The following is a 17,469-nucleotide window of genomic DNA, read 5'->3' as shown; positions in this document are numbered from 1 at the left end:
TCCTCTTAACTTACACATGATTCTTAAAAATTAAAAGATGATGTCATAGACTTATGAGACAGGGAAAACACTATCTCCATATTATAGATGAATACACTGAGGCTGAAGAAGGCTAAATTAATTCCTGAGGTACTACAGTTGTGAGAGAAGAAGCTCCATTTGTTGACTAGAGTCCTTTGCTTTTCTATAATATCACTGAGATGTAGGAAAGAGGAAGGAAAGTCTTTTGTCTGTGTTCTGATCTACTGACGCAAATAAATGCTAATCATTAGCATAGATATTAAACAATCTTCCTGAAGCCCTTTCCAAGGCCAATGGAAGGATCTTCTTTACATTTGTTGGAGGGTTATTTTGGAGGTCCAGCCCTTACTCTTCCTTTGTTAATAACAGGACAGCTCACAAGAAATGTAATTTATTCTTTACAATTTCCAAAGAAAGTATATTCTACAAACCTACAGTCATCAAGACAGTATGGTACTGGCACAAAAACAGAAATACATACCAGTGGAACAAGATAGAAAGCCCAGAAATAAACGCATGCACCTATGAGTTCCTTGTTTTTGACAAAGGAGGCAAGAATACACAATGGGGCAAAAACAACCTCTTCAATAAGTGATGCTGGGGGAACTGGAGAGCTACATGTCAAAGAATGAAACTAGAACACTTCCTAAAACCATACACAAAGATAAACTCATAATGGATTAAAGACCTAAATGTAAGACCAGAAACTATAGAACTCTTAGAGGAAAACATAGGCAGAACACTCAACATAATTCAAAGCAAGATCCTCTAAGACCCATCTCCTAGAGTAATGGAAATAAAAACAAAAGTAAACAAGTGGGATCTGATTAAAGCTTTTGCACAGCAAAGGAAACTATAAGCAAGGTGAAAAGACAACCCTCAGAATGGGAAAAAAATAATAGCAAATGAAACAACTGACAAAGGATTAATTTCCAAAATATACAAGCAGCTCATACAACTTAATACCAGAAAAACAAACAACCCAATAAAAAGTGGGAAAAAGGCCTAAACAGACATTTCTCCAAAGAAGACATACAGATGGTTAACAAACACATGAAAAGATGCTCACAATTGCTTATTATTAGAGAAATGTGAATCAAAACTACAATGAGATATCACCTCACACCAGTCAGAATGGCCATCATAAAAAAGTCTACAACAAAAAATGCTGCAGAGGTTGTGGACAAAAGGGGGCCCTCTTGCACTGTTGGTGGGAATGTAAATTGATACAGCCACTATGGAAGATGGTATGGAGATTGCTTAAAAAACCAGGAATAAGACCACCATATGACCCAGCAATCCCACTCCTAGGCATATACCCTGAGGAAACCAAAAAGACAGATGTTCCCCATCTTGAAAAAGACACATGGACCCCATTGTTCATTGCAGCATTGTTTATAATAGTTAGAAGACAGATGTCCACTGACAGATGAGTGGATAAAGGAGATGTGTACATATACACAATGGGACATTACTCAGCCATAGAAAGGGACACATCTTAGTCAGTTCTGATGAGGTGGAGGAACCTAGAGCTTACTGTACAGAATGAAGTAAGTCAGAAAGAGAAAGATAAATATCGTATACTGAAAGTGAAGGAGGGGAGTGAAAAAGTTGGCTTAAAGCTCAACATTCAGAAAACTAAGATCAGGGCATCTGGTCCCATCACTTAATGGCAAATAGATGGGGAAACAGTGGAAACAGTGGCAGACTTTATTTTTGGGGGCTCCAAAATCACTGCAGATGGTGATTGCAGCCATGAAATTAAAAGACGCTTACTCCTTGGAAGAAAAGTTATGACCAACCTAGATAGCATATTCAAAAGCAGAGGCATTATTTTGCCAGCAAAGGTCCATCTAGTCAAGGCTATGGTTTTTCCAGTGGTCATGTATGGATGTGAGAGTTGGACTGTGAAGAAGGCTGAGCACCCAAGAATTTATGCTTTTGAACTGTGGTGTTGGAGAAGACTCTTAAGAGTCCCTTGGACTGCAAGGAGATCCAACCAGTTCATTTTAAAGGAGATCAGCCCTGGGTGTTCTTTAGAAGGAATGATGCTAAAGCTGAAACTCCAGTACTTTGGCCACCTCATGCGAAGAGTTGACTCATTGGAAAAGGCTCTGATGCTGGGAGGGATTGGGGGCAGGAGGAGAAGTGGATGATAGAGGATGAGATGGCTGGATTGCATCACTGACGCGATGGACATGAGTCTAAGTGAACTCCGGGAGTTGGTGATGGACAGGGAGGCCTGGTGTGCTGCGATTCATGGGGTCGCAAAGAGTCAGACATGACTGAGCGACTGAACTGAACTGAATGCATTTATACAGAATCTAGAAAGATGGTACCAAAGAATTTATTTGCAGGGCAGCAATGGAGAAACAGACAAAGAAAATAGATTTATGGACATGGGGAGAGGGCAGAAGAGAGTGAGATGTAGAAGATGTATGGAGAGAGTAACAAGAAAACTTACATCACCATATGTAAAATAGATAGCCAACAGGAATTTGCTGTATGGCTCAGGAAACTCAGGAAACTCAAACAGCAGGTCTGTATCAACTTAGAGGGGTGGGATGGGGAGGGAGATGGGAGAGAGGTTCAGAAAGGAGGGGATATGTGTATACCTATGGCTGATTCATGTTGAGCTTCGACAGAAAACGACAGAATTCTGTAAAGCAATTATCCTTCAATTAAAAAAAAACTTTTAAAATAATTTTAAATAAAAAAGCATATTAATTAAAAATATTGTAGAAATTTGGCGTGAGGACAGTAGGGTGGGCTAGCTGGACTACTTATGATCCTTAAAATCAAAAGAAGAAAAAGACTAAGTCTCTGGCCATATGCTGCCCTGCTCCCACAGGAAGCTGGGATTCCTGGGGTGCACCACACTCTCCCAGTGGATGCCGCAGGGACTGCACTGTGCAGACGCCGCTTTCAGATCCCAGCCTCATCCCACACTCCTCTGTGGGTTAGGGGCGAAAGCAGATCGAAAGGCGGCAAATCTCGGGAGACTAACATGAAAGGAGGGTGTGATTCAGCCTTTTGCCTGATTGTAATGAGGCATTTGGATTTCTCACTTCACATTCATTACGGGGCTTCTCCTGCTCTTGGTTTCAGAGTAACTAGAGAGCCCTGAGGGAACAGTGCCTTCAGAATGCTCCTAATTACAGATCTGAGATCTTGAGCCTCATCCCAGAAGGACCATCCATTGAGTACTAGGGACCCTCTGGAAGTAAGAAAGTTACTTTGAAACATCTTTTCTCTGCCTTATTATTTCAGATTATAAACCTGGAAAAGAGATGAGAAAGAAACATCTGCTTTGCCCCACCCCTGAAAAAGTATCATTTAACTCTTGATTTCCAGAAGGAGAGAATAGAATGTTCCCTGTGTCTTAGAAGAAGTGGTGTCAGCATTATAAATATGCTTTCTCAACTGTTTTGCTGTTCCTCAGAGTTTTACTTAAAAGGATTGACAGGAGAAAAGTGAAAGAAAGTGAAAGCCACTCAATCCTATACGACTCTTTGCCACCCCAAGAACTGTAGTCAGCCAGGCTCCTCTGTCCATAGAATTATCCAGATCAGGACACTAAAGTGGGTAGCCATTCCCTTCTCCAGGGGATCTTACTAACCTAGGAGTCGAACCCAGGTCTCCTGCATTGCAGGTGGATTCTTTACCAAGTGAGCCACCAGAGAAGTTATACTTAAAGGAGCAGGAATGCTGTTATTACTTCGACAGGAATAAAGTCTGTTTCCTGTACAAAGGGAGAAAGAAAGAGATTTCATGAACATTGCTTATAAACTGCTACTTTAAGCTTCTATATTGGTAGCACAGAGAGATCAGAGAGATTTATTTCTCTTATCTTCCTTTCATTTAAGAAGTACATTAATTTTTCTCACTTCTACTCTCAATCCCAAATTTCTACAGAGATTTCAATTTTTACACTTTCCTTTTTTTTTAATGATGGAAGATGAATTAAGTCTTTTGTGAATAATCCCTTTTAACATTGGGATTAAGACAGCTTGGACCACTGAAAGATCTCTGATGAAATAAGCAAAAATTTCTACTTCCAGGTCTCTAGCTCTGAGACCTATAATAGTCTGTAACAGATTGCAGACTGTAAATATACTTACTTGTCCCAAATATCAAGATTGTATAATATAGGGGGGAAAAAAAAAGTTATGTCTGAAGTCAGTGCCCAGGGTTTAGTTCAGGCCTAAATTTCTTGTTACAACTTGAACTATAAAACACTTAGAGCCAGTTTTCTCATTTGTAAAGTGGAAATCAGGATATTTCTAACAGCCTGTACGTATGACATGAATTTTCAAGTTTATTTAACATGAGATTTAGAGGTGGTTGTCTCCAAGAAAAACGAAAAAAATAAAAATCCCTGTAGAGAAACCAAGCAAAATGTGAATTACCCATTACTGGAAATCTGTGTAACAATGATTATGGACATGATACGTGAGTCTCAAATTATTTCTCTTGATATTAATTTTCTCCTGTGGGATAGATAGATATATTAATATCTCTTGATATTAATTTCCCCCTAGAATCCCAGGGACGGTGGAGCCTGATGGGCTGCCGTCTATGGGGTCGCACAGATTCGGGCACGACTGGAGCGACTTAGCAGCAGTAGCAGCAGGGCTTCTATAGTGATCTCAGGGGAAAATCTCCTCACAGTTTTTATGTGCAGACATCCAAATATTTTCATAATCTCCCTTGGTATGACTGAGACCAGTCCAGAACATTAACTGGGGTTTTATTCATTTTGGAAGGGAGGGGTTATGATGTGAACAATAAGGAGAATGCTACATAACTGTACAATGGTTCATGGGATATAACTAGCTGCTCTTCACATTCATATTGCCTATCATCCTTGTTTCTGCCAAACTTTTGTGTAGTGAGTACTATCTTAACTCCATTCCAGAATCCATTCCTAATCATGTTTTCCTTTAGATCCCAAACCAGATTCCTGACAATGTTTGTTGAGCACTTAGATACAGCCATATCTGAAGCACAAACTTTTACTTATGGAGGCTAATTATTCCCTTGCTTTGATTAAGCTTATTTAAGGTTTTTCTCTCATTTATAGCCATGTTAGTTGAGCACATATTTCATCCTTATATCTTCTGCAGAGTGTGGCACAGACTACATCTGTCAAATGAGTGACAATTATTAGTCTACCACTATTTGGAAATTAAAAAATATATTTTTCTATTGCCAAACTTATGGGCAGAAATGAGTACAGAAAACGTTCTTAGCCTGTTGCTCATTCACTGAAAAATTTTCTAAAATAAGACCAAAAATGTAGGATTCAATTTTTTGTCATTTATTTATTTATTAGATATAAATTCATTACAAAATTGACAGGTATAATTAAAAATATTTTAAATCATAAACATAAAAATCATTTAAAATATTAAGTGTTAAATTGTGTTTTACAGTTATAGAATATCCATTGTAACAATTATAACTGGATGTCTGGTTATGTTCATGTAACAACAAATGTAGACAAAAATATGACAAATATGTTATGAAATATACCATATATTTGTAACTTATAAACCAATTTTATTTGGTTTATTAATTTGTAAATTATGCATTTAATATTTATTTACCTTACGTGAATCTTTTGGTAAACTGAAACAAATGTAAATCACACATCTTGACTTACAGGCAAGAAATAAATGTATCAAAAAACTATTACAGATTAACTCTATACTTAATAGGTCAGTTATTGAATTGATTTATCAAATTTTGCTGTTTTCTTGAAACAGATCAGAAAAATTATTTTCATTAATTAACATGGTTTCTTTTCTTCAAAATTTTTAAAATTATAGTTTAACATCACTGTAATGTTAAACACTCCCATTCATTAAATGTCACCTGCATAAGTAAATTTTGCAATTGCCTTTATTTTCCAGATGCTAGTGAGATACAAGTATGATTTATTTTCAGATGACCAGAGGACACTGGAAATGTCATCAATATTAAAAACTGATATTGGATTCTAATTTTTATTGGAGGTTAGGTAAAGAGTGCTATACACAAAAAGCACTTGACCTTTTAGGCCACTTAACACCCAAAATGTATCCTAGATAAAGAATGAACTCTAAATGCTGAAAATATTGGTCTGGCCACATATATCGTACAAAACAGGTGCACATCAAATGAGTATGCTTAAAATCTAGGAGAAGAAAATGTTTAGAAAATGTTATGCACAATATAAAAATATTCATTGCAATCACAAAAGTGCTATTGAATTTTTATTTTGCACTTTATATTAGTAAAATATTAACTCTGGTTTGCTGGATGGGCATAGTGAAACCATAAAGTCAGAACATAGACTCAGGTGAGAAAAATTTTTAATTTTTTAAACATCAGCAAAATAATATTCTATGCATAATTCAATTGAATATCAAATACCTATAGATGTGATTGTGAGAATAAGTGGTAATTTTCTCCCAGATAAGCCAGAGCAAGTTATCATTTACCACAAATGTGCTGTAATTTCTTTAAACTGGACTGAGACCAAGTTTCATTTAAAAGCTATTACATTTTATGTGGTTTTGTTTTATGTACCAAATGTCTGAGACTGGATGCTTCCTCATAGTACCTAACACATGATACAACACATAAAAATGCAAAATAATTATTTGTTGACTAATCAATTTTGTTTTACTGCTTGATCATTTAGACTTTCAAAATATTTATGTTGCTTTGTTGATTCCTACTACTATAGTACAGTCAATTCTAATTCTTAAGTTTGTTGTTAAAAAGAGATAAATTTTACCCATACAGGGAACTGATTCCAGAATGTAAAAGGAACTTTTTTATTTTGGATTCTGTTTTTAGAAAATAGAATGTGTTCTATTTATTCTTAAATCATAAAATATTTAATATATTTGATTCCCCTTCACAGATTATACAGAAAACTGGGTGGTAGCAAAGCTTTATGACAAAGATTATTTGTTCACATCACAAAAATAAAGCAAAAACCAAACAGCAGCAACAAAAAATGAAAGATATCTCTTAGTTGCAAAGAATTCCAGATAGAATACTCATGCTCTTAGGCACTGACTGTACACGCAACTTAATGAAGGGCTTCCCTTGTGGCTCAGTTGATAAAGAATCTGCCTGCAATGTGGGAGACCTGGGTTCAATCCCTAGGTTGGGAAGATCCCCTGGAGAAGGAAAAGGCTACCCACTCCAGTATTCTGGCCAGGAGAATTCTGTGGACTGTATAGTCCATGGGATTGCAAAGAGTCGGACATGACTGAGCAACTTTCACTCTCTAGGCACTGACTGTGCAGACAACTTAATGAAGGGCAGAATAAAGAAAAAATGGGAAGGGCATTCAACATGGTGGGTTTTATTATCAACTGAAGCTTGGTCCCCCCAAAATAATGGGTGCACATCTTTGAAATGTAAAATATTCTAGAAAGGATAGGGAACTAGAGCTGGAAAGAAAAACTAGCATGAGCATGAAGAATATGTTTAATTTAGAGAGAGAAATCTTTTATATCAATATTTCCATTAAATCTATGCATACTTAATTGAAAAATAATGTCTATATTTTTTAGATTCATGTTCTCACACAATTAGATTGATTTAACCCCCAAATGGATTCATACCAGGAAGAGAATACTGTGATCAGAACAATGACTTCTAGTGTTAACTACAAAAGGCTCACATTAAAAAAAAACATATATAAAAAAGTTCATCCAACATATCTACAGTGCCAATCAAAACTAGAGAATAGTGCCCTGGGATGACAATGTTAGGATAAAGCTGATGGGACCCAGGCTCGATTTATAGAATGTTAGAGATTATTTAGTCTGACTTCTATATTCTATAGCTCAGAAAACTGAATGTTCATACCAGGGAAGTAGCTTTCTCAAGGTCACAGCAGATGAGTGGGTCTAAGTCTCATGAGGATACCCACCGCATCTAACTTGTTCACATTTTATCACTACCCCACAGCGCGATGCCTGGTACTAACACCAATAGTTGGTGTTCTACAAATATTTTGGGTGTATTGATGAATGGAAAAATGAACATATGAATGACTGAATGGATGAGTAATACAATGTCAGGGCTAGGCTAGACTATACTTGCAGGAATAGAAGTTTATCAGCATCTAAGCAGTTTAGGACAGTGACTTATTCTGTTACCACAAGTCCCTTAAAAAATGTTCTTGATTGAGTCATGTTGGTTACAGATACAATGCCAGGTGCCCACAGAAGCTGATACACTATGCAGGCAAGTAATTTTAAATATCTTTTATCTTTTATCAGTGTTATAGCAGAGTCATAGTATTTGAAGTAATATGTCAATTCCACCATGGGACACTCAATGAATTGTCTCATATAACGTTACTTATACCTATATTATGTCTTCAGGAACAACAATGGGCCAAGATACTCGTTTCAACCCCACCCTCAGATATTTGAACACCTAATAGCAGGTACTTTGAGCAATTAAAATGGTCATTTCAAAAGCAGTTTTTAGAAATGAAGAGGAACAGAAGAGAAATAAAACTGAGAAGGTGAAGGCTGTGAACATTTAAACTGCTTGATGAAAGAAGAAAAGCTGTTAGACTTGTTATAATTGGAACAGCACATTTAGATCTCAAAGGAATATTCAGGCAATTGGAAAATACCTTTTCAAGTAAAAGGCCAAGGGAGGAAGTCAACAGCAGGTGGGGGTGTGTAAACAAGTCAAATTTAGGTGAAAGAAGAGCAGGCATGTTTCATTATGGATTCTTGGAAGCCATTCCCTGCAGATTTAAGTGGGTAATTGAGAGTGACATTTAAAGTGGCAGGAGACTGTCTGGGCAATAGCTTGTGTTTTCCACATAGTCAGGTTCAAGTGCAAGAAGGGTCTTGTAAACAGAGTTCATGGCAGTCCTTTGTGATAGAAGAGGGGGTCACTAAGACTGCTTAGGGACCCAGGTAAACTTCCAGCCTCCCTCCTCATCTCGACGAACAAAGGCTTGTCCCTGGTGGAAGGAGTGAGTCTTCACATTACAGTGAGGGCTCAAGGATGTGGAAAAGGCCATCTCTGTCTTATTGGGTGACACATCAGAAGTATAGTAAGGAAGAGTTTGTAGTCCTTCTGGAGGATTTGAAAGCTGAGAAAGGAAGTGAAAATCTTCACTGTGGCTGGCAGTGCCTTGCAAGGGAGTAGTTCTATCACCTCCATAGTCAATTGGCAGATCTTCCCCAGGGACATTGGGATATTCAATTGCCTCATCCAGAAACTGGGGAAATGTGCTAGTGGTCTGTCTGGCATGAGACGAGAGGGCACTGTAGTTAGCTGATGAGGTGTCATCAATGGTGTTGAGGTCTTTTAACCCCAGTGTCTGAAGAACCCAGGGATCCACAGGGGGTCCATTTTGTCCACAGTTAGCAAATTCACTAGCAAGGCTTCTCTTGGCATTTTTATGATGGGGAATCTCAGGAGGAAAATATCTTTGCTCTTTGGGTTTCCTCTTCCCCTTTCTGAATTTTCTACATGCTTTGGAGAACTCATCTGATGACAGCAATTTCTGGGGAAATAGTATTTGAAAATACAATCAATCACCCAACATCATTTTCTTTATTATCGTCAAATATTTACTAGTTACATTAGTTCCCTAGAAAACTTGAATAAATTTTTATTTTCTCATACAAAGCAAAACTGATCAGATTAACCTGTCTTTAAGTTAAAATCTATGATGACATGTTACCACTTAGAAATTCCAATTCGTATTATCGTACTAGTCATTTAAAAGTTGAAGGGAGTATATGATGTCTTTAAAATTTCAGTTCAGGGAAGTAAAGATTATTGTTATTATGGCAATAATAACAACTATCATGTACTGAGGTACATGCATGATCTAATTTTATGTAGATGCTATTGAAATCTTCTTTAATGAGGAAAGAGGCAGAAGCACATTAGTGACTTGCTAAGGATTGCTCAACCTAGATTTAAACCGAAACCGTCTGAATCTAGATTGAACCACTGATTAAAATGCTACAGAATACTTTTTCTCTAATTTTACTCACTTTCATAGCACTTCCATGTGATATGTATCATACTATTCTAAGTCTTGCAAAATTGAGAACAACAGAGAAAAAAATGCCTAATTAATATCACTTACTGCTTTGATAACTGACCTTTTTTACATAATGGTGGCTAAAGATCGGAACCCGGGCTAATAACTGTGAGCTATACTCTCTATTCTTAACAAAGCAAACAGAATTCTAAAGAAACTAATAGAGTGGGTTTTCTTCTCTAAACTGTTATATCTGGTAAGAGTTGTAAGCAATATGATTGAATTAGATAAATAATGTATCTTGCCTAGAAGTAAGGTAAAGATTGACGATAAAACAATAATGGTAAGAGAACGGCAAAGAGGTAAAAAAAAAAAAAAAAAAAAACACGAAACCTCTCAAAAGGAAGAATAACAAAAAGGGACTAATGGCAAACTATCCATGAGTTAGAAACATTTTAATGGGTAAGAACATAATGTTCATTAAAAGGTAATGTTACTGGCTATGTCTAATCGTCAGTTAAGCGATTTCGGCTCCATTCGGCTCCAGCCATATTTATAACATTTAGAGCTGGAAAGATTCTTAAAAGATCGTTTTAGTCCATCCACTTACAAATGAACTAAATGAGGCCCCAAGTGAGAGACTGATTTACCTAAAGTCAAACAGACAGTTGAAAGAAACCCATGTCTCTCAGATCTAATTTCCACCTTAATGTTTCAACCATCTATCTTACGATTAATTTCTGTTGTCTCAGCAACCCCCTTGACTGGTTTTTGATTCTTTAGCAACTCCTTTTGTAACATTATGGCTAAAATCTGTAATCTAGATACTTCAGAGAAATGATACATAAACATTCTTCTGAAAGTGCTATTTTTCTTTCAGAAAAATACATCCATCCTATTGATGAATTTCAAGACATATTGTTTCATACACTTCTTACATGTAATCAAGGACTTTTACCCAAATGGTCTTCTTTCTCACGTCACTTCTCTGTCTGTATAAAGGGGATAGTCACATACCTTCGCTTTTTCCTCAAGACATTTAACTAGAGCAGAATTCAGATATTGTTTGAGATGATTATTCTCTTCATGTAACCTAGCAAGTTCTTCTTCCTTCTGTACCAGAGTATCTTGGAGCTGCAAAAAGCAGACAATGGTGACGGCTGCTCCACTATATTGACTTTGTAACCTTATAATAATACCACTGATCCTTAACCTACTTAAATTTGATTATTATTGTTTGTTTTATGAACACAATATCAGGGAGCCCTTGTCCTCCAAGGAGTGAATTCAATCTACACCCACCTACTACCTGATTGTTCGGCTTTGTGCTCTGAATTTTTTTTATTCTTTGTGAAGTGTTTGGAGAGATTATATGACTTTTAAAATCATAACCACAGGAGATCAAGAAGGTATGTAGGAAAACGAGCTGCATGCAACTGTTTAAATATAGAAAACAGTGTTTATAAAGGTTTTGCTGAGCTTCTTTCTTGCATGTTAAAAAAAGAAGAAAGAAAAAACAATATGGGTTGGATTCCCTCCATCTCAGATCAACCTGTTTGTATGTCCACAAGATCAAATTACTCTCAGAAATAACAACAAACAAAATATGGAAAATTAAGCAATCTTTATAAGAATTTTTATAATCATCATCTCTTCTCTAAGTGATGAGCTATTTATGACTCAAAAATACTATCACTCTCATTATATCATTTGATATATATATATATCTCATATATATCATATACCTTTCCACCAGCCCTCTGAGGTAGTCAGTATAAATATCTCCATTTCACAGATTAAAGTAAAAGAAGATTCAAGAGGTCAGCTAACATGTGAGAGTTTAGGGCTTGACTTGCAAGCCTTTCAAGAGGGTTTTGGTTTTGCTATTATTTTCTGTCGCATTGATCCCTTCACTTTGACTTCTCCATGAAAGCCATGTGACACTAAGGGATGGTGTTGAGAATGAACTACTTGGAACACGGCTGATCTCCATGTTCTGATTATCTATACGTACCTGCTTATTCCTGTAGAGCTGAGAGGAAAGCTGAGCCTCTTCCCATGAACACAAATTAGGAACAGGGAAATTCGAGTCACCTGATGGTTCTATGTGAAAACACAGAATGGATAACTGAGAAAATACAAACTCAGTTTTTGTGTAATAAAGAACTAACCAAAGGATTTCAGAAAGGCAATAAGTTCAATTACCTTTCTGAAGCTAGCCATTGCCTTCACACGGGAAAATGACATATTTGAAGTTTTTAGAAGGGGCAGGCATGCTATGAAAGACAAATATTTAAAGACTATCTGCAAGTGTCTCAGAGGTCAATTTTCAGGAGATAAGAGTTCCTGTCTGCATTACTAATTCATGCAAATGTTTATTTGCCCCACCCTCAATTAGGCCTGCATTGCAATTCTACTAGGTTTTCTAAGCTTTTATCTTATTTTCTAAGCTATAGTGCTTAGGTAATTACAGTGTTTGTCTCTAGAATCAAATCCTATTTTTGATGTAACCATTTTTTTTTTCCCCAGATGAAAATGTCTGCCTATCAGTGAAGTCTGATGGAGAGTATCTATTCAGAATTTTATGGAATAGCACTTTCTTTTTCAAAATAATTTGAACTTTTTTTTCCTGAAGAACTCAATGAAAATCGCAAAACTGTACTAAAACTCATATATGTCAAATGTCATTACCTGTATGTTTTATGTTTTTTCAAAGTTTTTGTTTTTTCATGTTTGACAGCAAATTATGCCTACCAATAAGACTGCTTGGGCATGCTAAGTTGATTTACTTTTATTTTTTTTTCCTGATTTAGAACAGTTTGGAAACTTGATCACCTCTAAGTCAACTAAAATATTACTGAAATACTATTTTTAAATTGGAATGATGGACAACAAGATAGGAATAAAATTTTATACACTCTTTGGTTTCATATTCCTGGGCATTCTGTTTTCTTTGTTTCTTGTGGTAGAAAGCTAAAATTAAATAATTCCCTTCCGGACATTAAGTGTGTTTCAAAAATTGGGGGCTTTTTGCTTGTATCTTTCTTCAAATCAAACAAATACATGTGGCAGAAATAGCACTACAGATAAAGAATTCTGAGGTGTCTTATAGTTATTCCAGAAACTTGAGTGTTAATACAGAAAATTTGTTTAATATTTATAGACACTGTTTACTAAGCCCCATGGCAAAACTAATGTGAAAACTAAGTTGAAGTCTTCTTTAGGCAAAATGGGACTTTTTTTTTTCCATTTATAAGGCACTATTCATAGAATTTCCTTTTTGAAATAAAAGATTAGTAATTTTGCTTGCTTCTCTCTCATTCCCAGGGAAATATTCCTTAATGAAAACAAAAAACAAACACACAAACAAAAAAAACAACCAGCACAACAAAAAGCTTCTAACTAGTTTCTTAATTCCCAAAGCATTCACTAATATTGTTTATATAACTTTGACATAGACCCAAACTTTCTCAATGACTTGGAAATCTCCAAGAACTGTAAAGTATACATATTATACTTTATGTATAGTATAGTATGGAAGGAATGCAGATTATCCAGTGGGCAAGGAGTAGAATCCCATTTTCACTCTTTGGCAAGTACAAAACAAGGAAGTTATTTGGGCTGCAAAATACAGGAGTCCTTGGGCTTTCTTAAACCTTGCCGATCATTCCTTCTTCTACAGAGTTCCAGCCCACAATGCCTTGCAACTATGAGTACTGGGAAAGGGCTTCCGATCTACCAGCAAAGCAGAAGAGCAGAACTTACCCTGTGCCTGTGGTGCCTGTTGGGGCTCTCTGTTGTCCAGGAAACCAGCAGCCCAGAAAGAGACCCAAGTCTCCGTGGAAACGTCAACACTAGATTCTGACGTTGTAGTGGAATACGGACAATTATAGCTCTGACCTCCTACAAAGTACTGGTCTTGGCAAGGCAGAACGGTGTTCTGTAAAATTCAGTATGTAGGTTGGTTGGGGGTGGGAGGGTTGTCCCAAGAGATGCGGTGATGGGCATTCAGAGGGGGAAAAGAGTGGGAGAAAGAAGCAGAAAATACATGCAGTGAATAAAACCCAGTAAAGATGCTAAGTATAGATCCCAGATTAATTTTGAGTGATCCAAATATAATTACTAAAAAGGAATCGGCTTCGTGGTTCAACCAGTCCTTCCCATAGGTCCTCTCAGCATAGAACAGGCTACTATTGGATGGACCAAATTTGTAAATATCCAGGAGTATTCTCTGTTGCTATGCCTCAGTCATCTAACAGGCTACCCAAGATCTAAGCAAAAGAAACTCTACTTAATGAATGAATCGTGTAAGAACTATTTGACTCTTTCTTGCAAATATCTTAGTTATATTTCTAATAACTTAAAAAAAGTTTGAATGCTAGCGCTGGGATGGACAGAACATACCATATACTCTAACTTTGAAATTTTAGTTTCTGAATCATAACCTTGCTCCATTCCTCACTTCCTCTTTCCTCTCTTCCTCTGACTTTAAATGCTACTGGATCCTCTTGAAATAGGTTAGTTAGGAAAGACAGCAAGCTCTATGTAGGTCCCTCCATCACCAGGTCTCAATGCCTTTCCAAAGTTATCTTGCACGACTAACTGTCTGGCATGTATTCTCTACTGTGTTCTGAGCCAGTGAACACCCTCCTGCCCCTGCCTCCTCAAACCTCAAACACACAGTCTTTCCAAATGTCCAGTCAGGAGCAGGTATGCAGCCTCCCTGGGTTAATTTGTACAACAGACCATTCCTAATTATTTGTCAATGTTTAATCAGGTAAAAGCCATTCATTTCATCAGAGACTAGCTTTGGACAAACTCTTTTTGACCACGACAAGTCTTTTGTTGACTTGTGAACTTTCTTGGGCATAGCATAAACAGAGAGAAAACAAATAAGAGGAAAAAAGAAAGTGAAGTCAATTAAGTTATACTTTGTTAACATTCCCAATAAGTTAAGTTTTGAAAAAGTCCAGTCTTGAAGCAAGTCCAGCGTGGGCATTGCAGACCAAAGAAATGCGGCCAAAGGTTTATCAAGTGCTATTTTCTTTCATTCTAAAGGCATGTTTGCAGGCTCTTTCCCTGAGGTTATTATTGGAATCAGAGCTGTGCTATTATGCAATTGATACCTGAGAAGAAAACAAACCCCAAATACCCCTAGCCTCAAGTTCAAGTGTTTGCAAATATGTGCATAATCGAGAGGAAGAGGTGGAATGAAAAGTGAGTGCAGCTGTAGAGGAAAAGTTGGGAGACAGTTCAGAATAGAAATAAAGAACAAAACGATGAGAGAGGCTGAGAATGAAGGAGCCGGAGAGGCAGACACAGAAAGCCAGGAGAAGATGGGGGAGAGGAAAAGGGAGATGGAGCAGCAAAGAAGACCTGTTTTAATTGGCAGGTAGCAGAGTAATCTTGTTTCCAAGGTGGAAGAAATTCTAAAGGCAAAGTTTTCTGGCTCTCAGAGCGCCCCCGGTTTCGCCAGGGAACTAGCTAATGCCAGCTCCTCACTTACCATCTTGCCCTGGAAGAAGGCGCTGAGGAAACTGAGCCCACTCAATTTTCGGATAAGCGGGTGGTAGCTTTAAATGGGACTGAGGGGAGGAGTTAGGAGAGGCGAGTTCTAATCTGCAGGAGCTCCCGGTGACGAGCGCCGCCCTCTGATTTGGTGCAAGGCTGTCAGGCTGGTGACGTGGGTCAGGAGACATCCAGCCAAAGCCAAAGTCACTGGCACTCTCGGCGACCTGCTCCCCAGACCCAGGATCAACGGCTCGGGGTTCCAGGCAGTGTGTTCACGGCGGGCCCGCGGCTCTTCGGGTGTGCAACGCGGCTTCAAAATCCGCGCGAATGCTGGCTCGCTGCGCGTCCCACTGGCCCGGCATCAGGACCCGCGGTGTCGGCGCCGCCCTGACCGACGGGGCGCACCAGCTCTTGCCTGCGAGAGTCTGCAGCTGGCGGGCTGGGCGGGGCGCACAGGTTGGCCCCAGAGCCAGAGAGTGTTGTCAAAAAAAACCCACACCAGCTTCTCAGGCATCAGAGCAGCACTTGGGGAAGCCTTCCAACCCCCAGGTGAATACTGCTCCTGGGTTTTCTCTGGCTTCTTGGTAAATATCAGCTTGCTTATTGATTGGCTTTTTCCTACTATTAAATATGTCTCATTTTCCCCAGCTTCTGAAGTGGGTGTGAAATGTGGAGGTGATCTCTATTCATTCTAGAAAGTAAGCTTCAGGGGAATAGCCATTTCTGACTATTTTGCTCACTGCTGTCTCCCAAACTCCCAGAACAATTTCTAACATGTACTAAGTGCTGAATAAAGAATGAATTAAACTATAAATTTAGAGTCTCAGCTGTGTCTCTGTGTTGGTTTTTCTTCACAACTATTCTATAGACTAAATTAATATAATAAAGAAAATTTAGTGTGCTAATATTTCTCAATTAGAGTGTTTTATTTCTGCCATTTTTCCTCTTGCATTTTGTTCTCATCATTCCCACAATGTTATATTCAAAGGAGAAAAAAAGAATAATGTCATTTTAAAAACTAACCATCTACCACTAAGCATCAACTCTTGTTTCATCTGCAATAACCCAGGAAGTCATTAGTCTTGTCCCTGTTTCAAAAGATAGTGAATGAAGCCCTGAAGTTAAATTTGACCAATGTTCACACAATTAAAAAGTGGCAGACTAGAGATTTGAACTTCTGGCATCAGCATCCATGCTAATTCTCATAATTATAGTTTGACTCTCTTTGATTTCTTTCTACTGTACATTAATGGCCATTTATGTAATGGGCATTTTTATGGACTGAATTGTGTTCCCTTCAATTTTATATGTGCTGAATCTCTAACCTTCAATGTATTTGAAGATAAAGCCTCTAATGAGATCATGAATGTTAAGAAGTCACGAGGGTGGCACTCTAATCTTATAGGTCCAGGGTCATAAGAAAAGGAAGAGACCCCAAAGATGGCATGCACAGAGAAATGGCCGTGAGAGGACACAGAGAAAAGGCAGCCATCTGCATGTCAAGGAATGAGGTCCCAGGAGAAATCAAGAAGCCCACTGACATCCTGATTTTTGGACTTGCAGCCTTTAGAATTGTGAGAAAATAAATTTCTGTTGTTCAACGCATCCAGTCTGTGGTTCTTGTTATGGAAACCCTAGCAGACTAACACAGACATAGTGAAGGAACTGAGAAAAGTTCTGATTCTGATTTGCAAAATCCTTTCTCTAAACCAGTTTTAACCTTTATTCATTCTGCCTTGTATTTACCATACAAGCATTTAGCAGTGACTAACATATAGCCGGGGTTTCCATGGTGGCTCAATGGTAAGGAATCCGCCTGCAACGCAGGAGATGTGGGTTCGATCCCTCAGTTGGGAAGATCCCCTGGAGAAGGGCATAGCAACCCACTCCAGCCTTGCCTGGAGAAT

General features: G+C 37.9%; 1 protein-coding gene across 1 annotated transcript; it reads right to left on the bottom strand.

The window, feature by feature from the left end:
* Positions 1 to 5,330: 5,330 nt before the first annotated feature.
* On the bottom strand, positions 5,331 to 15,638 carry GMNC (geminin coiled-coil domain containing). The gene is made up of 5 exons (XM_012097050.5): positions 15,558 to 15,638; positions 13,817 to 13,991; positions 12,066 to 12,154; positions 11,069 to 11,185; positions 5,331 to 9,562 (listed from the first exon to the last, which is right to left on the bottom strand). The coding sequence occupies exons 1-5, from the start codon at positions 15,558 to 15,560 to the stop codon at positions 8,945 to 8,947; spliced, it is 1,002 nt and encodes a 333-aa protein (XP_011952440.2). The 5' UTR covers positions 15,561 to 15,638; the 3' UTR covers positions 5,331 to 8,944.
* Between the last annotated feature and the right edge of the window lie 1,831 nt (positions 15,639 to 17,469).

The sequence above is a fragment of the Ovis aries genome, chromosome 1 (assembly GCF_016772045.2).
Source record: "Ovis aries strain OAR_USU_Benz2616 breed Rambouillet chromosome 1, ARS-UI_Ramb_v3.0, whole genome shotgun sequence".
Classification (NCBI taxonomy): domain Eukaryota; kingdom Metazoa; phylum Chordata; class Mammalia; order Artiodactyla; family Bovidae; genus Ovis; species Ovis aries.
Note: the sequence above shows the minus strand (reverse complement) of the source record. Positions and strands in the feature narration are given on the sequence as shown.